Source organism: Macaca nemestrina, chromosome 13 (assembly GCF_043159975.1).
Source record: "Macaca nemestrina isolate mMacNem1 chromosome 13, mMacNem.hap1, whole genome shotgun sequence".
Lineage (NCBI taxonomy): Eukaryota > Metazoa > Chordata > Mammalia > Primates > Cercopithecidae > Macaca > Macaca nemestrina.
In genome coordinates this window covers 3,630,730-3,658,543 of record NC_092137.1, presented here as the reverse complement: position 1 = coordinate 3,658,543, position 27,814 = coordinate 3,630,730, and the positions used below count along the sequence as shown (strand labels likewise).

Genomic DNA, 27,814 nt, shown 5'->3' with positions numbered 1-27,814 from the left:
TGAGGGAATGGCTGAGATAATCGGATCTTTTTGAGTTGGTTGGTTTGAAAAGACATCTAGGATGGTCAAGCGGCTGGACTTTATTAGCTACACTGAAAAATTCAGAATGGGATAGGGGAAGCTTGTTTTTATTCAAAGACTAGCACATTACAGTGTATGGGTAAGGGAGAAACGATGAAAAGAGGAAACGAGATGAAGTTTAAAAAGTACAAGATAGCATTGCAGAATGCCGATACTGCAAAAGTCTGGAGAGCGGGGAGGTTGAGGACAATGTCTCACCCCATACCTGGGATCCCAGCTGTCAAGTCTCAACTGTACCCATATGGGTTGCATGAGCTTAACAAAATCCTTATTATTATTATTTGCATTTGCTTTCCTTGCTCTAAACACGTTTAACGTCGTTTGCCTCACAAGATTGCTCTGAAGGTGCAGGGAGACGGCAACGGCATACACAAGGCACGTGCGATGCCTACGGTGAGCTTCACCCAGCCCCCGGCGCGTCTGGAGAACTGCTGACCCCGGGCCACGGGCCTCAGGCAGGTCCGAGGGTGCCCAGGGCAGGGCCGGGGCTTGAATGCCTTTGCCTCCGAAAAGCGGAGCCGTGGGGCCTGCCCCGCGCCGGTCCTGCCTCCGCCCCGCCGCCCAATCCCGGCTTCTCGGCGCTTCTACGTCTCCCTATAAAAGAAAGCGCGGCCGCCGGGCTCCGAGCGCGGCCCTACGGTTCGAACACAGCTCCCGCTCTGCGCGTCATGGTGCAGGCCTGGTACATGGACGACGCCCCGGGCGACCCGCGGCAACCCCACCGCCCCGACCCCGACCGCCCGGTGGGCCTGGAACAGCTCCGGCGGCTGGGGGTGCTCTACTGGAAGGTACGCGGCCCGAAAGCTCGCAGAGCGTGCGGGCGACGCCGACCCCCGAGCGAAGCGCACAGCCCAGCCTCCTCCGGGTGCCGGGTAGCGGCCCGGGAGCCGCCGTATGCTGCGCATGCTCAGCAGCGGGAAAGGGGGTCCGTGGCCGCTCCCGGCGCCTGGGGCGGGCTGCTCTCGCTCAGCAGTGCGGCTGGACGGTCAGGGCCTCCTGCGCGGCGCCTGCGTGTGCTGCGCATGCTCAGCAGTCGCATTGGGAGATCGGCGGTCCGCTCCCAGCGCCTGGGGTGTGCTGCGCATGCTCAACAGCGGAGTTTAAGGGGTCGACGGTCGGCTTCCGGCGCCTGGGGTGTGCTGCGCATGCTCAGCAGCAGGGCTAGTGGGGGTCGGCGGTCCGTTTCTGCGGTCTGGGGTGTGCTGCGCATGCTCAGCAGCGGGGCTAGCGGGGGTCGGCGGTCCGTTTCTGTGGCTTGGGGTGTGCTGCGCATGCTCAGCAGCAGAGTTGGCGAGTGAGGGGCTTCGCCCCCGGGACTCGCTGCGCACGCGCAGCCCCGGGATTGGCAGCGGCCTAGAGGGTCGGCCGGCTGGGCTGCGAGCTCGTGGGATGCTTGGCCTTGTCCAACGCCCAGCGCCCGTCTGGCTGCCCCCGGTCAAAGGCCCAGGGGTTTCTCTTATATCGGAGGAAGGGGGACTCCGCATGGAAGTGTCCTGGGGGAGGGACCAGGCACCTCCAGATCCAGGCGGGGTCCTGCTGCGGTCTGTCGAGGGTCCTGGGGGGTCGCTATCGGTGGTGGGGTGGGGGCGTCTCCAGCAGGCGGTGGAGCTGGCTTGGGTACCGGCCGGGCCCGGTGTCAGCCCTGCCTCTGTAACGCTAGCTTTGCAAGGCGCTGCAAGGCTTTGCACAGGTGTCCCATTGCTTGCACAGCACCAGTCCTGATACGCTCACCTTGTTTATTTGCAAGTGGTTTTGCGGTAACAAAGGTTTACTGCAGAGAAGAGGGCCAGGGGAGGCCTCAGGGATAGGCTGAGAGGTCACTGGATGTAATGTGCATTCTTGTGATTTAAATAAAATACACAGGATTACCGGGGACCATTGATTGATTTTACAATTTGTACAGTTAACACAATTATCACACTTTTTCCCTTGGGAAAGGATTATAGAATAGAATATTCCAGCGTAATATATTTGGAGATCATCTTGTTGTATCCCAAATAACAGAAGAGGGAAGTGACAATTGGCATACCAGTGCCAAACAGGGCATGCATGTTAATGTTTACATAGTATTTGCCCTTTCCGAGGAAAAGATGTAACACTTACCTTGCTGGAGGGTACTATCTTCAAAGCAATCAAGTGGTTTATAGTTTTCCATTAATGAGAGGAGAATACATTTTGGCGTATAATGTCTAATTTATCCACAATCCAAAGAACCAGAGGGTTCACATTAATACACCTGGGGAGTTTCATTGTGCATTTGAGGGTTTTAAGAACAACAATGAGCTTACAGGTTAACTTCTAAATGTATTCAAATAATAAAAAAAGATTTCATAGGCATCTTTTAGATTATTACATGGGCTCAAAACAGTTTTTCCTACTGTCTAGTTCTGCTCTGAGTCAAAGGGCTATCAAAATTAAATCATGTTTACTCTGTGGTTTTAATGTCCTGTGTATTTTTGTATTCTTTCTTTTTTTTTTTTTGAGACAGAGTTTTGCTCTTTTTGCCCACGCTCTAGTGCAGTGGCGTGATCATGGCTCATGGCAACCTCCTCTTCCTGGTTTCAAGCCATTCTCATGTCTCAGCCTCCCGAGTGGCTGGAATTACATGGCACATGCCACCATGCCCGGCTAATTTTGTATCTTTAGTAGAGACAGAGTTTCTCCATGTTGGTCAGGCTGGTCTTGAACTCCTGACCTCAGGTGATCTGACGTCCTTGGCTTTCCGAAGTGCTGGGATTAGAGACGCGAGCCACCGCACCTGGCCTGTGTGCTTTCTTAATATCCATTCTGGATCAGTGATGTCGGAAGACAAAATTACAACAAATTTAGTTAAAGATCTAATTGACTTTTATTCTTGATTCGTGAATAGGGCAGCCTCCATTCTACAAAATAGAATAAGAGCTCCACAGGGTAATAGCACAACAGTGGGTTTTGTGTGGTGGCAACAAAGAAACATAACAATAGGGAAAACAGCTGATTGGTTAACATCAAGTTACGTTAGGTTACTTTTTTCTAAGAGTTAAAGCAAAAGCGACTTCCTTATTCTGATTCAGGAAGACAGGAATCTTCTGATCTCAGGAAAAGCTGGTCTGAGATTCACCTGCTTCTTTAAAGTTTTAGTTTGATCATGTGGCATATGGCATGAGTGGCTCCATTTTGGTTTGGTCTCCTCGTGGGGCCTAGTGCAGTGGCTTAGTCCAAAACAATGACCTCTGCTGGGCCAGACATGGTGGCTTCTGTCATCCCAGCACTTTGGGAGGCCGAGGCGGGCAGATTGCCTGAAGCTAGAAGTTTGAGACCTCATCTGTAGAAAAACCCAAAAAACAAAAAAACCACACACACACCCCATATAAACATTATATATATATATATAACATCTCCCATAATTTTTAACAGAGGTAACACAAATGGACATGTTTGTGTATCTGTTACTAATCTGTTATTCGTGACACAGAGTTCTAAAAAGCCTTTTCGCATACATACAATTGGAAGATTATTTTAGCTTGAATAAACTAAATCCCTTTAGAATAAACTAAATACCTGCTGCTATAACAAAATGACAAAAATAGCTTAAACTGGGCAATTTATAAACAACAGCAATTTATTTCTTACAGTTCTAGAGGCTGAGAAGTCCATGATTAAGGTGCCAGCAGATTCAGTGTCTGATGATGATCCTGTCCTCATAGATAGCCATTTCCTTGCTCTGTCCTCATGTGGTGGAGGGGGCAAACTGCTCCCTTACCTCTCTCCCTCTCTCTCTCTTTTTTTTCTTTTTCTTTTTTTTTTTTTGAGATGGAGCCTCACTTTGTCATCCAGGCTGGTGGTGCAATCTTGGCCCACTGCAACCTCTGCCTCCTGGGTTCAAGTGATTCTCCTGCCTCAGCCTCCCGAGTAGCTGGGATCACAGGCATGTACCACCATGCCTGGCTAATTTTTGTATTTTTAGTAGAGATGGGGTTTCACCATGTTGGACAGGCTGGTCTTGAACCCCTGACCTCAGGTGATCTGCCCGCCTTGGCCTCCCAAAGTGCTGGGATTATAGGTGTGAGCTGCAGCGCCCAACTCCATCTCTCTTATAAGGCCACTAATCCTATAAATGAGGGCTTGACTTAATCACATCCTAAAGGTCCCACCCCTTAATACTGTCACATTTGTGTTAAGTTCCCACATAAGAATTTGGGGTGGGCACATTCAGACCATAGCAAATAGTACTGTGCATATCATGCAGTGGATGTGCTAAGTTTTAGAGTCATCTTTGTAGAAAATAACGTATCTATGACTAGTACTTTAATACATTCTAGAGTATTGGGGGAACCCGCCCCCAATATTTCAACATAAGTTCTATTTTCCATAAGTGTCAGCCAGCTGAGAAATAAAGAGAGACAGTATAAAGAGAGGAATTTTACAGCTGGGCCACCGAGGATGACATCACATATCGGTAGGACCGTGATGCCCACCTGAGTCTCAGACAGCAAGTTTTTATTATGGGTTTCAAAAGTGGAGGGGGTGTAACAACAGGGAGTAGGTACAAATATCACATGCTTCAAAGGGCAAAATGTAGAACTGCTAATAAGAGTTTAACAAAGATCACATGCTTCTGAGGGAACAGGACAAAGGGCAAAAGCAGAACTACTGATAAGGGTCCAACAAAGATCACAAGGCAAAGGGCAAAAGCAGAACTACTTTTTTTTTTTTGAGACGGAGTTTCACTCTTTGTTGCCCAGGCTGGAGTACAGTGGTGCGATCTCGGCTCACTGCAACCTCCACCTCCTGGGTTCAAGTGATTCTCCTGTCTCAGCCTCCCGAGTAGCTGGGATTACAGGCACCTGCCACCATACCTGGCTAATTTTTGCATTTTTAGTAGAGAGGGGTTTCACCATGTTGGCCAGGCTGGTCTTGAACTCCTGACTTCAGGTGATCCACCGGCCTCGGCCTCCCAAAGTGCTGAGATTACAAGCATGAGCCACCACGCCTGACCTAAAAGCAGAACTACTGATAAGGGTCCAACAAAGATCACAAGGCAAAGGGCAAAAACAGAACCACTGATAAGAGTCTATTGTCAGCCGTGCACGTATTGTCTTGATAAACATCTTAAATAACAGAAAACGGTTCGAGAGCAGAGAACCGGTGTGACCACAGATTTACCAGGGCAGAGTTTTTCCCCACCCTAGTAAGCCTGAGGGTACTGCAGGAGACCAGGGCATAGCTCAGTCCTTACCTCAACTGCATAAGACAGACATTCCCAGAGTGGCCATTTATAGACCTCCCCCAAGGAATGCATTCCTTCCCCAGGGTATTAATATTAATATTCCTTGCTAGGAAAAGAGTTTAGTGATATCTTCCTTACTTGCACATCCATTTATAGGCTGTCTGCAAGGAGAAAAATATGGCTCTTTTTGCCCGACCCCTCGGGAGGCAGTCAGACCTTATGATTGTCTTCTCCTGTTCCCTAAAAATCGCTGTTATTCTGTTCTTTTTCAAGATGCACTGATTTCATATTGTTCAAACACACATGTTTTACAATCAATTTGTACAGTTAACACAATTATCATAGTGGTCCTGAGGTGACGTACATCCTCAGCTTATGAAGATCCAGAATTAGATTAAGAGGTTAAAGTAAAGACAGGCATAAGAAATTATAAAAGTATTATTTGAGAATTGATAAATGTCCATGAAATCTTCACAATTTATGTTTCTCTGCCGCGGCTCCAGCTGGTCCCTCCATTTGGGGTCCCTGACTTGCGGCAACACTGGAGTTTGTTGTTCAGTTAAGTAGTGATGATATAATGTGCAGTTTATTGCAAAACATAAAGTGTGCTAAATTCACTGCCAGTAGTTTTAAGAGTTCAGATTAATTCTGTCTGGAGCTTCATCAGGGAAGTGCTTCGTAAGGAAGGAACAGTAAAATTGAACCTTAATAGCGATAGAACTGTAATAAATGAAAATGTTGAATGGGAATTTTAGGCATAGAAAACTCATGAGCAAGGTTGTGGGGATGTTAAATATCAAATATTTTTAAGATAGTCAATCCTATTTGGTTTAGAATGTAGAGTTCTTTAAAAAGTAGGAGACAAGGAACAGATAGATGTAGAAAAGCCAGATGATAGAAGGTTAATTAACTCAGCCTAATTAACTTGAGTTTTATTTGCAAGCTGTGAGAGCATACAATGTTTTGGCTCATGGAAACAAACTGACCAAAGAAATGGCATTGAGGATCAATGAGACTCATGAGTGGGATGGTGGCAGAGAAACAGGGCACAGTGAGGGACCTGTGGATAGGTCAGACAGGCTTGAGTTGGTGGGACCATCATCTCAAAATGGGAAAAAGAATTCCCCGGGATGGACTGTTGCAGAGAAGGGAGGCAGAAATCAAACAGAAATCCGTTGTATGTATAGCTGGTGTACTGGAGAATGGAAAATCCATTAAATGGATAGAAGAAATGAAGAGAATTTGTTGATGGTTGAAAAAATAACAAATGATAAATTTGGAGTATAAAATCATATTGGAGATCCAGAAAGGGAATGTTTCTACATCTCCTTGTTAATCTGAGCTCTTGTTTGTGGTGGGTTAACTCTTTTAGCTGGATGCTGACAAATATGAGAATGATCCAGAATTAGAAAAGATCCGAAGAGAGAGGAACTACTCCTGGATGGACATCATAACCATATGCAAAGATAAACTACCAAATTATGAAGAAAAGGTAAGGGAGCCCTGGATTTCCAGGACAAGCACTATCACTACTAATGCAATATTTTCTTTCTTTTTTCTTTTAATGTCTGTATGAGGCCATTCTTGCATTGCTATAAAGAAATACCTGAAACTGTGTAATTTATAAGAAAAGAGGTTTAATTGGCCCACAGTTCTGCAGGCTCTACAGGAAGCATCTGTTTCCTGGCCCGCCATCTGCTTCTGGGGAGGCTTCAGGAAGCTTACAGTCATGGCAGAAGGCAAAGTAGGAGCAGGCATCTCACATAACAGGAGTGGGAATGAAAGAGAGTGCAAGGTGTCACACCATTTTAAATGACCAGATCTCACAGGAAATTACTCACTGTAGCAAGGATAGCACCAAGAAGACAGTGCTAAGCCATTCATGAGAAATCCATCCTCATGATCCACTCACCTCCCACCAGGTCCCACTTTCAATACTGGGGATTACATTTCAATATGAAATTTGGGTACAGACACAAATCTAAACTGTATTATTCTGCCCCTGGCCCCTCCCAAATCTCATGCCCTTCTTGAATTTCAAAATACAATCATCTCTTCCCAATAGTCCCCCAAAGTCTTAACTTGTTCTAGCAATAACTCAAAAGTCCCAAGTTCAAGTCCAAAGTCTCATCTGATACTCATCTCCTTTTACCTGTGAGCCTGTAAAATCAAAACAAGTTAGTTACTCCCAAGATACAAAGGGGGTAAAGGCATTAGGTAAATATTCTCATTCTAAAAGGGTGAAATTGGTCAAAAGAAAGGAGCTACAGGACCCATGAAAGTTCAAAATTCAGCAGGGCAGCCACTAAATCTTAAAGCTCCAAAATGATACCCTTTGACTCCATGTCCCACATCTAGGGCACACTGGTGCAAGGAGTGGGCTCCCAAGGCCTTAGGCAGCTGTGCCCCTGTGGCTTTGCAGGGGCTTCTGAGGCTGCTGTCATGGGCTGGCTTTGAGTGTCTATAGCTTTTGTAGGTGCAGGGTGCAAGCTGCCAGTGAATCTATCATTCTTGGGTCTGCAGGATGGTGGTTCTCTTCCCACAGTGCCTACGCAGTACTCCAGTGGGGACTTTGTGTGGGGACTTCAACCCCACATTTCCCCTCTGCACTGTCCTAGTAGGGGTTCTGCATGAGGGCTTCTACCCTGCAACAGACTTCTGTCTAGACACCCAGGCTTTTCCATACATTCTCTGAAATCTAGTTGGAGAATCCCAAGCCTCAGCCCTTGCACTCTGTGCACTCACAGGCTTAGTAACACATGGAAGCCACAAAGGCTCATGGCTTGTGCCCTCTGGAGCTGTGGCCCGAGCTATACCTGGGCCCTTTTGATCTGAGGCTAGAACCGTAGCAGAACCCAAGCACTTGAGATGCAGGGAGCAGTGTCCTGAGGCTCTGCAGGGCAAAGGGGCTCTGGGCCTGGCCCATGAAACCATTCTCTCCTTTTAGACCTCTTGCCCTGTGATGGGAGGGGCTGCCTGAAGGTCACTGAAATGCATTTGAGGTTTTTTTCCCCATTGCCTTGGCTATCTTTGAAGTTATGCAAATTTCTCTAGGAAGAGGTCTCTGAAATGCCTTTGAGGTTTTTTCCCCATTGTCTTGGCTATCAGCCCTTGGCTTCTTTGTAGTTATGTAAATTTCTCAAGGAAGTGGTTGCTCTACAAATCTGCTTGAAATCCTCTCTCAAAAACTTTTTATTTCTTTGCCATGTGGCCAAGTTGCAAATTTTCCAAACTTTTATGCTCTGCTTCCCTTTTAAATGTAAGTTCCAGCTTCAGGTCATTCCTTTGCTCTTGCATCTGCGCACAGGCTGTTAGAAGCAGGCAGGAAACATCTTGAACACTTTGGTGCTTAAAAATTTCTTCTACCATATACCCTAGGTCATCACTCTCAAATTCAAACTTCCACAGATCCCTAGGGCATGAACAGAATGCAGACAAGTTCTTTGCTGAGGCAAACATGTATGATGTTTGCTCTAATTCCCGATATGTTCCTCATTTCCATCTGAGACCTCATTGGCCTGGACTTTATTGTGTGTATGACTATCAGCATTTTGGTCACAATCAAATAACCAGTCTCTAAAAAGTTCCAGACTTTCCCTCATCTTTTCTCTCTCCTTCTGAACCTTCTACACACTTCTAATCTCTGCTTGTTACTCAATTCCAAAGCTGCTTCTATATTTTCAGGTATCTTTATAGCAATGCCCCACTCCTTCTACTTCTAGAGAGGCCTCAGGAAGCTTATAGTCATGGCAGAAGGCAAAGTGGGAGCAGGTATCTCACATAACAGGAGTGGGAACAAGAGAGAGAATGAGGTGCCACCCAGTTTTAAATAGCCAGATCTTGCAAGAAGTCACTCACTGTGGTGAAGCCAGCACCAAGGGAGTGGTGTAAACCATTCATGAGAAATCCATCGCCGTGGTCCAGTCACCTCCCACCAGGTCCCACCTCCAACATTGAGGATTACTATTTAACATGAGATTTGGGTGGAGACACATTGCCAAACTATATCGGTGTCTTAGTTTGAATTTCGTATCAGAGTAATGCAGATCTCATAAAATGAGCTGGGAAGTAGTCCCTGCTGTTCAGTTTTTTGGAAGAGTATTTGTAGATAGTATTATTCTTTCCTTATGTTCGGAGATTCACCAGTGAAGCCATCTTGGCTTGTAGTTTTCTTTTTTTTTTTTTTTTTTTTTTTGAGACGGAGTCTCGCTCTGTCGCCCAGGCTGGAGTGCAGTGGCGCGATCTCAGCTCACTGCAAGCTCCGCCTCCCGGGTTCACGCCATTCTCCTGCCTCAGCCTCCCGAGTAGCTGGGACTACAGGCACCCACAACCGCGCCCGGCTAATTTTTTGTATTTTTAGTAGAGACGGGGTTTCACCGTGGTCTCGATCTCCTGACCTTGTGATCCGCCCGCCTCGGCCTCCCAAAGTGCTGGGATTACAGGCGTGAGCCACCGCGCCCGGCCTGGCTTGTAGTTTTCTTTGTGGGAAGGTTTTTAACTGTGAGTTCAATTTCTTTACTAGACAGTAGGGCTATTCAGTTAACCCATTTTTTTCTTGAATGAGCATTATTTGTTTGTTTCTCTCAAAGCAGTTGTCCATTTCATTTGAGTTGTCAGATTTATTGCCGTAAAATTATTTGGAATATTTTCTATTATCCTTTTAATATCTGTAGAGTATGTAGTGCTGTCTTCTCTCATTCCTGATACTGATAATTTGTGTCTTCTCTCTCTTTCGTGAGTCTGGATAGAGACTTATCAATTATATTGATCCTCTCAAAAAACTTTAGGTTTCATTGATTTTTCTCTTTTTCTATTTTTTATTTCATTGGATTCTGCTCTGACCTTTATAATTTGTCTTCTTTTACATGTTTTAATTTGCTCCTTTTTCTAAGTTCCCTAGGTGGAAGCTGAAGTCACTGATTTGAGTTCTTTCTTCATCATTATTTTTATTATTATTTTAGAAACAGACATTATTAATATTATTATTTTGCTCTGCCACCCAGGTTAAAGTGCAGTGGTGCAATCATAGCTCACTGCAGTCTCGAATGCCTGGGCTCCAGCAGTCCTCCCACTTCAGCCTCCTGAGTAGCTAGGACTACAGGTATGTGCCACCATGCCTGGCTAATATATATATGTATTTTTTTGAGACAGAGTTCTGCTCTTGTTGCTCAGGCTGGAGTGCAATGGTGCGATCTCAGCTCTCTGCAACCTCCGCCTCCTGGGTTCAAGTGATTCTCCTGCCTCAGCCTCCCGAGTAGCTGGGATTACAGGCATGCGCCACCACATCCAGCTAATTTTGTATTTTTAGTAGATATGGGGTTTCTCCATGTTGGTCAGGCTGGTCTCAAACTCCCGACCTCAGGTGATCTGCCCGTCTTGGCCTCCCAAAGTGCTGGGATTACAGGCATGAGCCACCACGCCTGGCCTGGCTAATTTTCTTAAAAAAAGTTTTTGTAGAGATGGAATCTCACCAGGTTGTTCAGGTTGGTCTTGAACTCCAGGTCTCAAGTGATCCTCCCATGTTGGCCTTGCAGAGTGTTGTTTTTCTTTCCTTAGTACGGGGGTTTAGTGTTGTAAATTTCCCCCAGAGTACTGTTTTAGTGGCATCACACAAATTTTGATAATTTTGATATATTTTTTATTTTCATTTAATTTTAAATACATTCTAATTAATTTACTTTTCAATTTTATCTTTGACTTGTGGGGATGTTTTGTTTTGTTTTTAGATATTTGTTAGTTTCCAATTAATTGGGAATTTTTCTAGATTTTTAAATTTGTTTCTAATTTATTTCCGGTGTAGTCAGAGAATAAACTTTGTATAATTTGAGTCCTTGTAAATATATTGAGACTTGTTTTATGGTCCAGAATGTTATCTGTCTTGGTGAATGTTTCTTGTGAGCTTGAGAAGAATGGATATTCTATTGTTGTAGAATGAAGTAATCTATGAATGCCAATAAGAACAGTTGATTGATGGTATTATTCAGATCAACTATATCTTTACTGATTTTCTGCTTGTTGGATGTCAATTACTGTTAGTATTGAAATTTCCAACTATAATAGTGGATTTGTCTATCTTTCTTTGCAATTCTGTCAGTGTTAGCCTCACATATTTTGATGCTCAGCTGTTAGATACATATGTGATAAAGATTGTTATGTTCCCTTGGAAGATTGACCCTTTTATTATTACATAATGTCCCCCTTTATCTCTGATGATTTTGCTGTTTTTAAAATTCAGATAGCTCCCTCAGCTTCTTCCCCTCCCTCCCTCTCCTTCCTTCCTTCCTTCCTTCCTTCCTTCCTTCCTTCCTTCCTTCCTTCCTTCCTTCCTTCCTTCCTTCCCTCCACTCCCCTTCCCCTCCCTCTCTCCTCCCCTCCCCTCCCTTCCCTTTCCTTCCTTTCCCTTTCCTTTCCTCTCCTTTCCTTCTTGCCTTCTCTTTCCCTTCCTTCTTCCCTTCTTCCTTTTTTGACAAAGTATTTCTCTGTCACCCAGGCTGAAATGCAGTGGTGCCATCATGGCTCACTGCAGCCTCAACCTCTCAAGCTCAAGTGATCCTCCCATCTCAGCCTCCTAAGCAGCTGGGGCTACAGGTGCACACCACCACAACTGGCTAATTCATTTTCATTTTTCATAGAGGTGGGGTCTCCCTGTGTTGCCCAGGCTGCTTTTGAACTCCTGGGCTGAAGTGATCTTCTAGTCTTGGCCCTGCAAAGTGCTGGAATTACCGGCATGAAGCATTCTTTTGATTAGTGTTAATGTGGTATATCTTTCTCCATTCCTTTACTTTTAACCTATTTGTGTCTTTATATTTAGAGAGGGCTTCTTGTAGATGACATGTATTATAGTTAGTTTTTAAAATCCATTTTGATAGTTTCTGTTAATGGTATATTTAGATCATTTATGTTTAAATTGGTTATTAATACAGTTGAATTAATGTCTACCATATTTGGGACTGTTTTCTATTTGTCGTGCTTGTTCTTTATTATTTTATTTTTATTTTTATTTATTTATTTATGTTTTGAGATAGAGTCTCACTCTGTTGCCCAGGCTGGAGAGCAGTGGCGCAATCTTGGCTGACTGCAAGCTCTGCCTCCTGGGTTCATGCCATTCTCCTGCCTCAGCCTCCTGAGTATCTGGGACTACAGGCACCCACCACCACGCCCGACTAATTTGTTTGTATTTTTAGCACAGACGGGGTTTCACTGTGTTAGCCAGGATGGTCTCGATCTCCTGACCTCGTGATCCACCTGCCTCGGCCTCCCAAAGTGCTGGGATTACAGGCGTGAGCCACTGTGCCCGGCCTATTGTTGTTTTTAAATATTCCCCTCTTTTTCTGCCTTGTCTGGTTTTAATTGCACATTTTATATGATTCTGCTTTCTCTCCTCTTAGCTTATCATTAAAAAAAAAATTTAGTGGTTGCCTCAGAGTTTATAGTATACATTTACCCAATAACTGAGTATTCCCAATTCCTCCCTCCCATCTCTTACAACATGGCTGTTATTTATTTTATTCTCCATATCCCATAATCACCTAATACATTATTACTGACATTACTTTGAATAAAGTTATCTATTAGATCAATGAAGAACAAATAAATAAAAGATTGTGTTTTAGTTTTCTTCTTATTTCTACTCTCTCTTTCCACTTTATTTAGATCTGAGATTCAGACTTACATAATTTTCTTTTTCATTTGAAGAACTTCTGTGAACATTTATTTGCAAGATAGGTCAGTCTACTGGCGACAAATTCTTTTCTTTTTTGTTTGTCTGAGAAAGTCTTTATTTCTTCTTCACTTTTAAGGGATAATTCTCCTGGATACAGATTGCTAGGTTGGTAGTTTTTTTTTTCTTGCTTGCTTGTATAGTTTCTGAGGAACGGTCTGATGTAATTCTTTATCTTTTTTCTTCTATAGGTTAGGTGCATTTTTTCCTTTGGCCTTTTTCAAGGTTTTCTGTCTTTTGCTTTCTGCAAGTTTAATATGATATGCCTAGGTACAGATATTTTCGCATTTATCCTGCTCGGTGTTCTCTCAGTTTTCTGGATCTGTGTGGTGTCTGTCATTAATTTTGGAAAATTTGTGGACATTATTTCAAATATTTATTCACTTTTTAATCTTTCTTCTACTTCTGTTATACCGTTTATACATATGTTACAACTTTTATAATTGTTCCACAGTTCAGGGCTACTTTATTCTCCCCCAATCCCTGCTCCCTATTCTTTTTTATCTTTGCACTTCAGTTTGGGAAGTTTCAACGGACATGTCTTCAAGCTTGCTGATTCTTCCTTCAGCTTAGTCCATTTACTAATGAAGCCATCAAAGGTATTCTTTGTTTGTGTTAGAGTGATTTTGATCTCCAGCATTTTCTTTTGATTCTCTCTGAGCTTCCCTCTCTCTGCTTATATTACCCATCTGTTCTTGCATGTTGTCTACTTTTTCCATAGAGCCCTTTGTATTAGTCCGTTCTCATGCTGCTATTAACAACTGCCCAAGACTGGGTAATTTATAAAGGAAAGAAGTTTAATTGACTCACAATTCTGCAGGGCTGGGGAGGAAACTTACAATCATGGCAGAAGGGGAAGCAAACACATCCTTCTTGACGTGATGTCAGGAAGGAGAAGAAGGTGAGCTGACTGAAGGGGGAAGCCCCTTCTAAAACCATCAGATCTCATGAGAACTTACTATCACGAGAATAGCATGGGGAAAGCCACCCCCCATGATTCAATTACCTCCCACTGGTTCCTTCCAACCACACGTGGGGATTATGGGAACTACAATTCAAGATGAGATTCTGGTGGGGACACAGCCACACCATATCACCCTTACTATATAGCCACAATTTTTAAAATTTTCTATCTGATAATTCCAAAATATGTGACACGTCCCAGTCACTCTCTGCTGCTTGCTTTGTCTCTTCACACTATATTTTTTCTCGCCTTATATCATGCCTTGTTATTTTTGTTGACAGCCTGATATGCTGTAGCTGTTAAAAGGAGCTGAGGTGAAGAGGCCATTCATGTGAGGTGTTGTGTTATCTGGGTAGAAGTTTTGCTGTGTTGAATGTTTGCTGTAGCTGTCGATGCCAGAGGCTTTGGTTTCCTTGTTTTGTTTTGTCTCCCCTGGATGTCTTTGCTTTCCTAAAAACTCCTTTGTTAAGAGATTTATTTCTTGCAGCTTTGATTCACTTATTGTTCCGGAGCCCTGTTGATGTGAGGGTGAGGCACTGGGGAGGAGAAGTGTTCTATAATCTTGGGCTTATGATTAGGGGTCTTAGTCTTTTACTGGGCCTGAGTTTTTGGGCCGACCTTCAAAGTGTTTCTTAGCCTCTTCTTTGTTCCTTTGGGCTAGAGAGGGCTGGAGTTGGCCAGCTGCCCTTCTCCCATGACAGAGAAGGCGCCGGCAAAGTTGTTTCCCTTGGTTTTTGTTATGGACAGAGTTCTGGGTTTTTAAAAAAATGGTTCCTTTTTCCCTTTTATTGCCTGATACATAAAGGGATTTTTCTCGGATCTTTGTTGTGAGCACAAGGTGGGGGTTTCTGGATGTGCAAACCCATAAAAGTGCAGTGTCCCTGTCATACCAGGCACCTAAGATCTCTCTCAAGCTAGTCCACACTCAGCCTGCAGCAGTTTCTCCAAATTGCCTGGGAAGTGTTCCTGCCAGTTCATGGCTCCTGGGAAACTGATCTCAGCTGTGGTTCTGTGTATCCGCGTCTCTCTGCAGATTCAAGGTGGTAATTTATCCAGGGACTTCAGTTCTGTGTTGGATCTAAGAAGGGGAGTAAGACTTCCAAGTGCTTTACGTGTCCAACCAGAAACCAGAAGTTTCATCCTTGACCGACCTGCCAGCCTTCAAGTATTAGTGCACCTCTGCGTGTCGGCACAGCTTGAGCTTCTGTTTCTCCACCTCATCTTGGTGCCATTGTTTCAGACAATTGACTTTTTTTTTTTTTTGAGACAGAATCTCACTGTGTTGCCAGGCTGGTCTTGAACTCCTGAGCTCAAGCGATCTGCGTGCCTCAGCCTCCCATAGTGCTGGGATTGCAGGCATGAGCCACTGTGCCCGGCCCAGTTTACTTTTACAAACCCCACAGTACAGTGTTTTTATTTTTGTTTAAATAGTAAGTTACCTTGTAAAGAGATTTGAATAATAAGAAGAAAATCTTCTCTGATTACCCGTGTAGCTCTCATTCCAAGTGTTCCTTATTCTGTGGTGTGGGGGCCATGTTTCTGTCTGACATTCTTTCCTTACTGCCTGAAGGACTTTGTGTAACATTTCCTGTAGTGCACATCTGTTGTTAAGGATTCCTTCAGCTTCTGTGCGTCTGAATGCTTTCAGTTTAAAACAATTTTTTCGGCCGGGCGCGGTGGCTCACGCCTGTAATCCCAGCACTTTGGGAGGCCGAGGCGGGTGGATCACAAGGTCAGGAGATCGAGATCATCCTGGCGAACACGGTGAAACCCCATTTCTACTAAAAATAAAAAAAAAAATTAGCCGGGCGTGGTGGCGGGCGCCTGTAGTCCCGGCTACTTGGGAGGCTGAGGCAGGAGAATGGCGTGAACCTGGGAGGCGGAGCTTGTAGTGAGCTGAGATCGTGCCACTGCACTCCAGTCTGGGCGACAGAGCCAGATTTTGTCTCCAAAAAAAAAAAGAAAAATTTTTTTTCAAAAAAATAAAAAATAAATAAATAGTAAGTCCAGGTGCGGTGGTTCACGCCTGTAATCCCAGCACTTTGGGAGGCTGAGGCAGGTGGATCATGAGGTCAAGAGATCGAGACCATCCTGGCCAACATGGTAAAACTCTGTCTCTACTAAAAATACAAAAATTAGCTGGGTGTGGTGGTGTGGGCCTGTAGTCCCAGCTACTTGGGAAGCTGAGGCAGGAGAGTTGTTTGAACCCGGGAGGTGGAGGTTGCAGTGAGCCGAGATCGTGCCACTGCACTCCAGCCTGGTGACAGAGTGAGACTCTATCTCAAAAAAATAAAAATAAAAGTAAGTTTTATTGGACTTTGTTTTTTAGGGCAGTGTTAACTTCACAGCAAAATTGAGAAGCAGATATAGAAACTTCCCATACACACCCATCCCCCTGACCTGCACAGTCTTCCCCCTTATCAACCTCTCTCCCCAGAGCAGTACATTGTTTCAACTGGTGAACCTGCACTGGCACATCAGGACCACCCAAAGTCTACAGTTCACATTAGGGTCCACTCTTGCTGTTGTACATTCTGTGGATTTGAACAAATGTATAATGACACATGTCCACCATTCTCAAGTCATACAGAGTCGTTTCTCTGCCCTAAAAACCCTCTGTGGTCCACCTCTCCACTCCTCCCCGCGCAGCCCCAGGGAACCACTGATCTTTTCGCTGCCTCCATAGCTTTACCTTTTCCAGAATATCCCATAGTTGGAATCATACAGTTGATAACCTTTCACACTAGCTCCTTTCACATAATAAGATGCATCGAAGATTCTCCCTTGTCTTTTTGTGGCTTGGTAGCTCATTTCTTTTTATTGCTGAGTAATATTCCACTGTCTGGATGTACCACAGTTTATTTATCCATTTACCTACTGAAGGACATCTTGCCTGCTTCCAAGTTTTGGCAATGAATGGATACAGCTGCTGTAAACATCCTCTTGCAGGTTTCTGTGTGGACATAAGTTTTCAGCTCCTTTTGGTAAATATCAAGGAACACAATTGCTGGATAGGGTGTTAGTCAGGGTTCTCTAGAGGGACAGAACTAACAGGACAGAGATATATATATAAAAGGGAGTTTATTAAGTATTAACTCACACAATAACAGGGTCCGACAATAGGCCGTCTGTAAGCCGAGGAGCAGAGAGAGCCAGTCCGAGCCCCCAAACTGAAGAACTTGGAGTCTGATGTTCAAGGGCAGGAAGGATCCAGCACAGGAGAAAGATGTAGGCTGGGAGGCTAGGCCAGTCTAGCCTTTTCACATTTTTCCATCTGCTTTATGTTCTAGCTGTGTTGGCAGCTGGTTAGATGGTGCCCACCCAGATTAAGGGTGGGTCTGCCTTTCCCAACCCACTGACTCAAATGTTCATCTCCTTTGGCAACACCCTCACAGACACATCCAGGATCAATACTTTGCATCCTTTAATGCAATCAAGTTGACATTCAGTATTAACCATCACAGATAGTATGGTAAGAGTATGTTTAGTTTTATGTGAAATTGCCAAACCGTCTTCCAAGTTGACTGTCCCAGTTGTTCCTATCAGCAGGGAGTGAGGATTCCTGCTGCTCTGCACCCTCCCAGCCTCTGGTGTGCTCAGTGTTCTGGATTCTGGCCGTACTTCTGGATGTACAGTGGTATCTCCTTGTTGTAATCTGCATTCCCCGATGACATATGACATGCAACATATTTTCATGTGCTTATTTGCCATCTGTACCTCTTCTATGGTGAGGTGTCTGTTCAGGTCTTTGGCCCATTTTTTAATCAGGTTGTTTGTTTTCTTATGGTTGAACTTTAAGAGTTCTTTGTATATTTTGGATAACAGTCCTTTAGCAGATATGTCTTTTGCAAATAAATTCTCCTAGTCTATGGCTTGTCTTCATTCTCCTGATAGCAGAACAGAAAATCTAGTTTCCATGAAGTCCAACTTATCAGTTCTTTCTTTTTTTTTTTTTTTTTTGAGACAGAGTCTCGCTCTGTTGCCCAGGCTGGAGTGCAGTGGTGCGATCTCCGCTCACTGCAAGCTCCACCTCCTGGGTTCATGCCATTCTCCTGCCTCAGCCTCCCAAGTAGCTGGGACTACAGGCGCCCATCACCACATCCGGCTAATTTTTTTTGTATTTTAGTAGAGATGGGGTTTCACCGTATTAGCCAGGATGGTCTTGATCTCCTGACCTTGTGATCTGCCTGTCTCGGCCTCCCAAAGTGCTGGGATTACAGGCGTGAGCCACCGCGCCTGGCCCAGTTCTTTCTTTTATGGGTTGTGCCTTTGGTGCCATATCTAAAAAGTCATTGCCAAACCTAAGGTTGTCTAGATTTTCTCCTATCTTGGAAGTTGTCTTAGAAGTTTTATAGTCTTGTATTTTATTTCTTTATTTATTTTTGAGGCAGTGTCTCACTCTGTTGCCCAGGCTGGAGTGCAGTGGTACAATCTCTGCTCACTGCAGCCTCTGCCTCTCGGGTTCAAGCGATTCGCCTGCCTCAGCCTCCTGAGTAGCTAGGACTACAGGTGCGTGCCACCATGCCCGGCTAATTTTTGTATTTTTAGTAGAGACAGGGTTTCACCATGTTGGTCAGGATGGTCTTGAACTCCTGACTTCAAGTGATTGGCCTACCTAGGCCTCCCAGAGAGCTGGGATTACAGGCGTGAGCCACCGTGCCCGGCTGAGTCTTGCATTTTATGTTTAGCTCTGTAATCATTAAAAACCTTTTTTAAGAGACTTTTTTTTAATGAGTCAGTGATCATTGTTCATTGCTGCTTTAAACTCCTGAGCTCAAGTGACCCTCACAACTCAGCTTCCTATGTAGCTGGGACTACAGGCATGCACCACCATGCCTGGCTTTTTTTTTTCCTCTCTCTCTCTTTTTTTAATTTGCAAAGATGAGATCTCTCTGTGTTGCCCAGGCTGGTCTCAAACTCCTGGCCTCAAGCGATCCTCTCTCCTCAGTGGCCCAAAGCACTGGGATTATAGGTGTGAGCCACTGCACCTGGCCCGTGATCATATTATCTTAATTTTTGTTAAGGGTATAAGGTCTATGTCTAGAGTAATTTTTTTGCATGTGGATTTACCATTGTTTCAGTACCATTTGTTGAAAAGATTATTATTTTTTTCATTGTATTTCCTTTGGTCCTTTGTCAAAGATCAGTTGATCTATTTTTCTATTATTTCACCAGTGTTACAGTCTTGATTTCTATAGCATGATAGTAAGTCTTGAAGTCAGGTAGTGTCGGTTCTTCAACTGTGTTCCTCTTCAATATTGTGCTGGGTATTCTGGGTCTTGTGCCTCTGCAGATAAACTTCACAATCAGTTTGCTGATATGTGCAGAATAACTAGCTGGAACTTTGAATTGGATTGTACTGAACCTATAGATTAAGTTGGGAAAAATGGACATCTTAGCACTACTGAGTCTTCCTATTCATGAACATGGAATATCTCTCCATTTATTTAGTTTTTGATTTGTTTCATCACAGTTTTGTAGTTTTCTTGTAGATCTTATGCATGTTTTGTTAGATTCATACCTAAGCATTTCTTTTTTGGGGGTGCAAATGTATATGGTTTTGTGTTTTTAATGTCAAATATCACCTGCTGTGTTTCTGGTATATAGGAAAGTGATTAACTTTTGTGTATTAACCCTGTATCCTGTAAATTTGCCATAATTGCTTGTTAGTTCCAGGAGCTTTTTGTTGTTGATTCTTTTGGATTTCCTACCAAGACAGTGATATCATCTGCGAGCAAAGGGAGTTTTATTTCTTCCTTTCTAATCAGTATGCCTTATATTTCTTCATATTGCGTTAGTTAGGACAGTCTCAGTCTTGTAGTCAGCCTGTGCCTCTGGGCAATGAACTTCACCAGTGTTTCTCAGACTCCCTCCTTTAAGTGGGACATGATGGCCGATAGCGGCTGGACTTGGGGTTTCCTTTCCGCTCCTGTCTTAGTCAGCTCAGACTTCCGTAACCAGATACCATAAACTGGGTGGCTTAAAACAAACATTTATTTCTCACAGTCTGCAGGCAGGGACGCCCGAGGTCAGGACACCGGCAGCTTTGGTGTCTTGTGAGAGCTGCGTCCTGGTTTATAGATGACTGTTTTTGCTGTGTTCTCACGTGGTGGGTAGAAGAAGCAAGCTCTGTTGGGAGTTTTATGAGGACACTAATCCCATTCATGAAGGCTCTACCCTCATCACCTTATCTAATCCTAATTACCTCCCAGAGACACCACCTGCCAATGGCACCACATTAGAGGGTAGGTTTTAGCCCGTGGACCCCGGGGAGGGGGGTAATTGTATTCAGTCCATAACATGGAATTCTGGAGGGGCTGGAGTTGTGTTTCCCTTCACCCGGGTCAGGCTCTCGTGAAAGCCCGCAGGCTGGGATCTCGCTGGCTGAGTTCTCCTGACTACAGGCCTTCGCAAGAACAGATTTCAGATGTGTCCTGATAGACTTCAGAATGGCCCCCTTTCCCTCCTTCTGCCAGAAGCACAGGGAACTTTCTCTGATACTCACTGTTGGGACCTGGTAGAGCTTTTGCAAGTAAAATTTACAAAAGTGTGAGGCCCCTGATGGCTGGGTCTGGAGGTTTTTTTAGCTCTCCGACTTGTCCACACGGAGCCCCCAGCTGGTCAAGTACAGTTTGGGTTTCTCGACCCCAGCCCTGGTTCCCGTAGGGGTTTCTGCCCTGGTTAGGTGTGGATCTTTCTGTCTGCCTTCTCTCCAGTGTGAGGGGTGGTGGTTTGCCCTGTGACTTCACTTCTCTTACAGATTTAAAAAGAGTTGGTTTTTCAGTTTGTTCTGCTTTCACTTGGTAGGATGGAGTGGTAACTTCTAAGCTCCTTAGAAACATACGCAGGTGAACCGACAATACCAGATAGAACTAAGAGCAGAAGAGCTTAAGAATGTGGAAATTGTTCAAAAATAGATCTGTCGTGTGATTCGAGTCTCTTTGCTCTATGTCAGATGATTCTTGCTGGTTGGAGTCCAGATATTGTCTTTATTGCTCACTGAATGCTGTACGATTCACGAGATTCTGGGGGATGTAAATGGCGTGACTCTGACGCGGAGGTTTAGATGAGCCGGCCTCTTCTCAGCCACGTTTGATCTCACATAGCAGAGGCTGGCCTGCTGCTGATGTTGTAAGTTACATTAGCTTCCCCATCGCTGTCTTCTGGAATTACTTCTCTCCTGGTGTAAAACCCTCCTGCTGATGCAGGCTTATCCTTTGTTTTTCTAAAATAACCTTATTTTCTGACGATCTTGTGATTGCCACTGGTTTCCTCAGTGTTAGACAGGTTGTGTGTTTGTATGTAGCGGGAATCCTACACAGTGGGCGGTGGCGTTGTGAGTAAGCGTGTCCGAGGGCCCCTCACTGCTGATGACAGTGTGACCTGGGTGAAGCCGGCGTCCATCAGGTTTCTCCGTGGGGAAGTTCCTTTTCTTTTCCTCTGTAACTGGTAAGATACATGTGGAGAGTTACTTTTAGACCATGAATATCCCATTTCCCCTCACACTTTCACCCAACGTTTTTAGTAAGTCTTTTTTTTTTGTTTTCTTTTTGAGACGGAGTCTTGCTCTGTCGCCCAGGCTGGAGTACAGCGGCGCGATCTCAGCTCACTGCAAGCTCCGCCTCCTGGGTTTACGCCATTCTCCTGCCTCAGCCTCCTGAGTAGCTGGGACTACAGGCGCCCGCCACCGAGCCCGGCTAATTTTTTGTATTTTTAGTAGAGACGGGGTTTCACCGTGGTCTCGATCTCCTGACCTTGTGATCCGCCCGCCTCGGCCTCCCAAAGTGCTGGGATTACAGGCGTGAGCCACCGCGCCTGGCCACGTTTTTAGTAAGTCTTGATGCTTCCTGCCTTCGTGGGCTGTGAGTGTCATGGCCGTGCAATGGCACTCACCCGGGGGTTGGTTTTCACTGTCAGAAAGTGTGTCCCCTTCTTCCCTGTTCACTTGGCATCCACTGGGGCTTGAGGCCTTCTTGTTTCACTTGTTGGTCTAGGGTCTGTTCTTGCTGGAATTTATTTTGATCTTCACGTTGTTCCAGACCTCAGGCTTGGCAAGCAGGAGCCTCGTTAGCTGGCGTCTGTCCCCTGACGCATCCCCAGCCCATTACTTTCTGGACCCACAGCGTGTCCAGGCCCACCTCCTGCTTTTCCCAACCTTGTGCAGGGTCAGCTGCTCTTCCTGGCACCTAGCCCTGGGGTTTAGAAACTTGGCTGAAAGTCACTGCTCAGGTGCTTTCAGTGGGCGGGATTAGAGTGTGTGTGTGTGAATACACGCATGTGAGAGTGTATGTGTGCATATGTGTGTGTGAATGCACCCAAGTGTGTATATGTACATGCACGTGTGCATGTGTGTGAATGCACACGTGAGAGTGCATGTGTGTGCATGTGTGAATGCATGTGCATACGTGTGTGCATGTGAGTGTGTGAATGCACACATGTGAGTGTACGTGTGTGCGAGTGTGTAGCCGTGTGTGGAATGCACGTGTGTACGTGTGTGCGTGTGTGAATGCACACATGTGAGTGTACATGTGTGTGGATGTGTGAATGCACGTGTGTACATGTATGTGCATATGAATGTGAATGCACACATGTGTACGTGTGTGTAGGTGTGTGTGAATACTAGCATGTGTGTGAGCGTGTGCATGTGTGACAGTGCACGTGTGAGTGTGCGTGTGTCCGTGTGTGTGTGTATCAAGTAGTTCAAATGGACAACTCTAATTCCAGTGAAATCCACAGGGCTCTCCTTCGCCTTCCTCATCAGTATTTGTGTCTTTCCTCTCACTGTGAGAAGCCCGGCTCCCAGTCATACCAATCTTTTTCCCATCCTCTCAATCCCACAACACATACACCAGCGTCAGCATGGCTGCCCCCAGACCGTGACAAACAGCAGGCCTACTGAGTGCAACCTAAGCTTGGGTTGCGGTTTTTCTGTCTTAGCCTGAGGATGTAGTCAAAATAATATGTTCAAGAGTTATTTCTGTTTGTCGCCGTGTGTGGTGGCTCACGCCTGTAATCCTAGCACTTTGGGAGGCTGAGGTGAGCAGATCACCCAAGGTTGGGAGTTCGAGGCCAGCCTGACCAACATGGAGAAACCCCATCTCTACTAAGAATATAAAATTAGGCGGGTGTGGTGACGCATGCCTGTGACCCCAGCTACTCGGGAGGCTGAGGCAGAGAATTGCTTGAACCTGGGAGGCGGAGGTGGCAGTGAGCCAAGATTGTGCCATTGCACTCCAGCTTGGGCAACAAGAGTGAAATTCCATTTCCAAAAAAAAAAAAGTTATTTCCGTTTCTCTTTTCTTTCTGTGTGGCTATGAATAGATTGATTTCAAATTTAAGGTTTTCCTTCTAATACTGTTTTCATTTTATTTATGATTTTGTAAAGCATAACAAAGTTGGCTGGGTGCAGTGGCTCATGCCTATAATCCCAGTGCTTTGGGAGGCCAAGGCAGGAGGATCACTTGAGGCCGGGAGTTTGAGACTAGCCTGGGCAACATAGTAAGACCCTCTCTCTAGAAATTTTTTTTTTTTTTAATTAGCCAGGTGTGGTAGTGCACACCTGTAGTCCTGGCTACCTGGAAGGCTGAGGCAGGAGGATCTCTTGAGCCCCAGAGTTTGAGGCTGTAGTCAGTTATGATTGTGCCCCTGCACTCCAGCCTGAGCGACAGAGTGAGACCCTGTCTTTTATATGTGTGTATGTATATATAAAAAATGTATATGTGTGTGTATATTTTATATGTGATATATATATGGAAGCTTTAAAACACACAACACACACATACACACACACACACATATATATATGGAGCTTTAAAACCCCCCGAGTGGGAGATGTGGAGATATGAACAATGCAAGCAGAGTCAGATTATAAGGGCACAGTCTTGGTGAAGGTGGTATGGATATTTACAGTCAAATACTCTCCATGTTTTTGCATACTTGAATATTTTTATTATAAAATGTTAGGAAGAAAACACCTTCAGAAAGACACAAAAGTCAGACCAGGTGTGGTGGCTTCTGCCTGGAATCCCAGCACTGTGGGAGGCCGAGGCGGGTGAATGAGTCAGGAGTTCGAGACCAGCCTGGCCAACATGGTGAAACCCCATCTCTACTAAAAATACAAAAATTAGCTGGGCATGGTGGCAGGCGCCTGTAATCCCAGCTACTTGGGAGGCAGGAGAATCACTTGAACTGAGGAGGCGGAGGTTGCAGTGAACTGAGATTGCACCACTGCACTCCAGCCTGGGTGACAGAGCAAGACTCCATCTGAAAAAAAAAAAAAAAGACACAAAAGTCAAATGTGAAGAAATAGAAGTTGCTTGTGGAGTCTGTGCCTGCTTCCCTGCAATGTCCACTGGCTTCTCACTCACCCTGTGTGTTGTGATTTCATGACTGCTGTGTGCAGCACACTGGGTGGGTGTGAGCCTGGGGCCAGGGTGTCTTTGGGGCAGTCTCGCTGTGTGAGGTTGGGCCAGTGACTTAGCCTCTCTGTGCCACCATTCCCGCATCTGTAAAATGGGGCTGACAGAGCAGCCACCTCGTGGGGCCATGCGTGTTGGGTGAGTTGGCCGTGGGAAGCCTCGTGGGGCCGTGCGTGTTGGGTGAGTTGGCCCATGTGAAGCCTCGTGGGGCCGTGCGTGTTGGGTGAGTTGGCCCGTGTGAAGCCTCGTGGGGCCGTGCGTGTTGGGTGAGTTGGCCCGTGTGAAGTGTTCAGAACCTCTGCTGCAGGTCTGTTCACTTTCAGTTACTGCCCATTTGTTGACAGGTTTCATAAAATATTCTAGCTCTGGCCCTTATACTGTTAGGAAAATAATTCTTAGCAAGTGTAGTTTTCATTTTTATGGAGAGAAATCCCATTCACCTGAGTTCTGACCCACCAGAGGCTCAGGCTGCTGAGTGGGCAGGTGCGAGCTTGCGTGACAGGTCTCCGGTAGACTCACAGGAATGTTCGTCCTGCACTAGATTAAGATGTTTTACGAGGAGCATTTGCACTTGGACGATGAGATCCGCTACATCCTGGACGGCAGCGGGTACTTCGACGTGAGGGACAAGGAGGACAAGTGGATCCGGATCTTCATGGAGAAGGGAGACATGATAACGCTCCCCGCAGGGATCTATCACCGCTTCACCGTGGACGAAAAGGTGGGAGCGCTGTGCTTTGTCCCCAAGCCTGGCCTGTGTGGTGGCCCTGACCGCGGCATCCCTGCCGCTGAACTGCACGGCCTCCGCAGACTCTGAGTGTGGTCTCCGGGCTCGGGACTCCTCCACCTGTGCTTCAAGGAGAGTCTCTGTGGAGCCGCAGGCGGTGTCCGAGGCGACTGCTGTCCTGTGGCAGCCTCCGGGGCCCCTGCCTGCGATCCTGGTGGACAGGTGTGCGTTTCATACCCAGGTGGGGGCAGGTACAGGCAGGGCACACCCACGAGCCTGGCCCTGCCCCAGCCCGTGCTTGGTGCTGAGGCATCTGCAGGGTTGTCATGTTGCCACACTGTCACTTTTAAAAACATTTCAGTTTTGGAATTGAACAGTAACGCAGTCCAGTCAGGATTGGCAATAAACGTAAATAAGGTAGTTTTGGGGTTCACTGGAGGTGACTGGGGCTAACGCTGAGATTTAAGTGTAATTTTTGAATAAATAGTAAATGCACATGGTTTAAAATTTAGAAATAAGAGAGGGGACCCTATGAAAGGTATCCCTCTGACCCGTTCCCAGCCCCCCACTTTCTCTCCTGAAAGTAACCAGTATTCCATTTAAAAAATTATTTTTAGAGTGACTTGATGTATATCCAAGTGCATGTCAGTCAGGATTCTTTTTTTTTTTTTCTTTGAGACAGAGTTTCACTTTGTCACCCAGGCTGGAGTGCAGTGGCTGGATCTCGGCTCACTGCAGCCTCTGCCTCCCAAGCTCAAGTGATTCTCCCGCCTCAGCCTCCCGAGTAGCTGGGATTACAGGGGCCCACCACCACGCCCAGCTAATTTTTGTATTTTTAGTAGAGACGGGGTTTCACCATGTTGGTCAGGCTGGTTTCGAACTCCTGACCTCAAGTCATCCACCCGCCTTGGCCTCCCAAAGTGCTGGGATTACAGGCGTGAGCCACTGCGCCCGGCCTGGTCAGGATTCTTACTATCCCCCTTTTCAAACAGGAGGCAGCAGACTCTGCCTGTGGTTCTACGTTTTACTTTTTTCTACATGATGTTCACTGGGGACGTTTCATATCAGTATCTCCCAGCCTCTAGCCCTGATTACAGCTGCACTGTACTCTGGCGCTGGACATACTCTACTGCATTTAACCATTAAGTTATTTCAGCGAGTCCTTGACCCCCAATAATGAGGACATACATTGCTCCCAATTTTTTGCTCTTGTGAACAGTGCTGTAATAAATATCCTGACATGCTTGTCATTTTGCACTTACGTGTTTTTCTGTAGGGTAAATTCCTAAAAGTGAAAACTGAATTAAAAGGCACGTGCGTTTTTAGTTTGGACAGATGTCTCCGAATTGTCCTTTCCTGCCCACCAGCAACACGTGGGCCCTGATGCTGGTTCTTTTTTTTTTTTTTTTTTTTGAGACGGAGTCTCACTCTGCCGCCCAGGCTGGAGTGCAGTGGCCGGATCTCAGCTCACTGCAAGCTCCGCCTCCCGGGTTCACGCCATTCTCCGGCCTCAGCCTCCCGAGTAGCTGGGACTATAGGCGCCCGCCACCACACCCGGCTAGTTTTTTGTATTTCTTAATAGAGACGGGGTTTCACCGTGTTAGCCAGGATGGTCTCGATCTCCTGACCTCGTGATCTGCCCGTCTCGGCCTCCCAAAGTGCTGGGATTACAGGCTTGAGCCACCGCGCCCGGCCGATGCTAGTTCTTAAGAAAACTGTAGCCAAACGAGGTGGAGAGGAGGTGAAGGGTACATGGGGCTGGAGCCGGTGCTTTTCCTAACTGTGCGTCTCTATAGAGAGTGCGGAGGTGCGGAGTTCAACACCGAGCCTCGGCTCCAGATGCTCTTACCTGGCGCGTGAGGACAGGCAGTGCCAGCTGCACCACCTGATACAAACTTTCCTTCCGAGAATAAAATGTGGCCTAAATTGTTAAAGACACAGAATAAAAATAGCAAGGGAAGTGTTTATAGCAATGAATGTTAATAAGTTGATATGTTAATAAATAAAAGTAAGTAGAAGGCCGGCTGGTTTAATGAGATGCTGGGCACGTTTGTCTGTTTTCCAGAACTACGCGAAGGCCATGCGGCTGTTTGTGGGAGAACCGGTGTGGACAGCGTACAACCGGCCCGCTGACCATTTCGAAGCCCGCGGGCAGTACATGAAATTTCTGGCACAGACAGCCTAGCAGTGCTGCCTGGGAACTAACACGTGCCTCGTGAAGGTCCCCAGTATGATGACTGAGCAGAAAATCCACCATTTTCTCTTTGCTTTTAGAGGATAGACTTGAGGCTAGGTTATCTCTCCTTTGTAAGATTATTTGACCAGAATCTTTTGTAATGAAAGGATCTAGAAAGCAACTTGGAAGTGTAAAGAGTCACCTTCATTTTCTGTAACTCAGTCAAGGCTAGTGGGTCCGTGGCCCTGTGTGTGTTCATGCGTTCAGTTCAGACCTAAATGAAAGTTTCATCTCACGAAATGCAGCTCCATAGATGCTCGTCTGGACGTGATACCGTACCTGCCGTGTAAGAAGGTGCAATCATAGATAACAGCTCGCCAGATAGAAGACGCTTTTTTCTCCCAAAATTATGCCTTGGGGTGGGGAGTGGTATGGGGGAAGAGCTCGCACCTTAAGGGGCACACACTGAGTTGCTTATGCCACTTCCTTGTTCAAAATAAAGTGAATGCCTTAATCTTA

The 27,814-nt window shown here is 45.7% G+C and overlaps 1 protein-coding gene across 1 annotated transcript; it reads left to right on the top strand.

Annotated features, from left to right (window-relative positions):
• The first annotated feature begins 704 nt into the window (after positions 1 to 704).
• On the top strand, positions 705 to 27,814 carry LOC105497575 (acireductone dioxygenase 1). The gene is made up of 4 exons (XM_011768758.2): positions 705 to 869; positions 6,663 to 6,782; positions 24,934 to 25,113; positions 27,185 to 27,814. The coding sequence occupies exons 1-4, from the start codon at positions 750 to 752 to the stop codon at positions 27,302 to 27,304; spliced, it is 540 nt and encodes a 179-aa protein (XP_011767060.1). The 5' UTR covers positions 705 to 749; the 3' UTR covers positions 27,305 to 27,814.

Excerpts from the sequence above, each read along its gene's own strand:
- LOC105497575 (XM_011768758.2), top strand. The coding sequence starts at position 750 with ATGGTGCAGGCCTGGTACATGGACGACGCCCCGGGCGACCCGCGGCAA. Across the intron at positions 870-6,662 it reads TGGGGGTGCTCTACTGGAAG|CTGGATGCTGACAAATATGA; the intron begins GTACGCGGCCCG and ends TAACTCTTTTAG. Across the intron at positions 25,114-27,184 it reads GCTTCACCGTGGACGAAAAG|AACTACGCGAAGGCCATGCG; the intron begins GTGGGAGCGCTG and ends TCTGTTTTCCAG.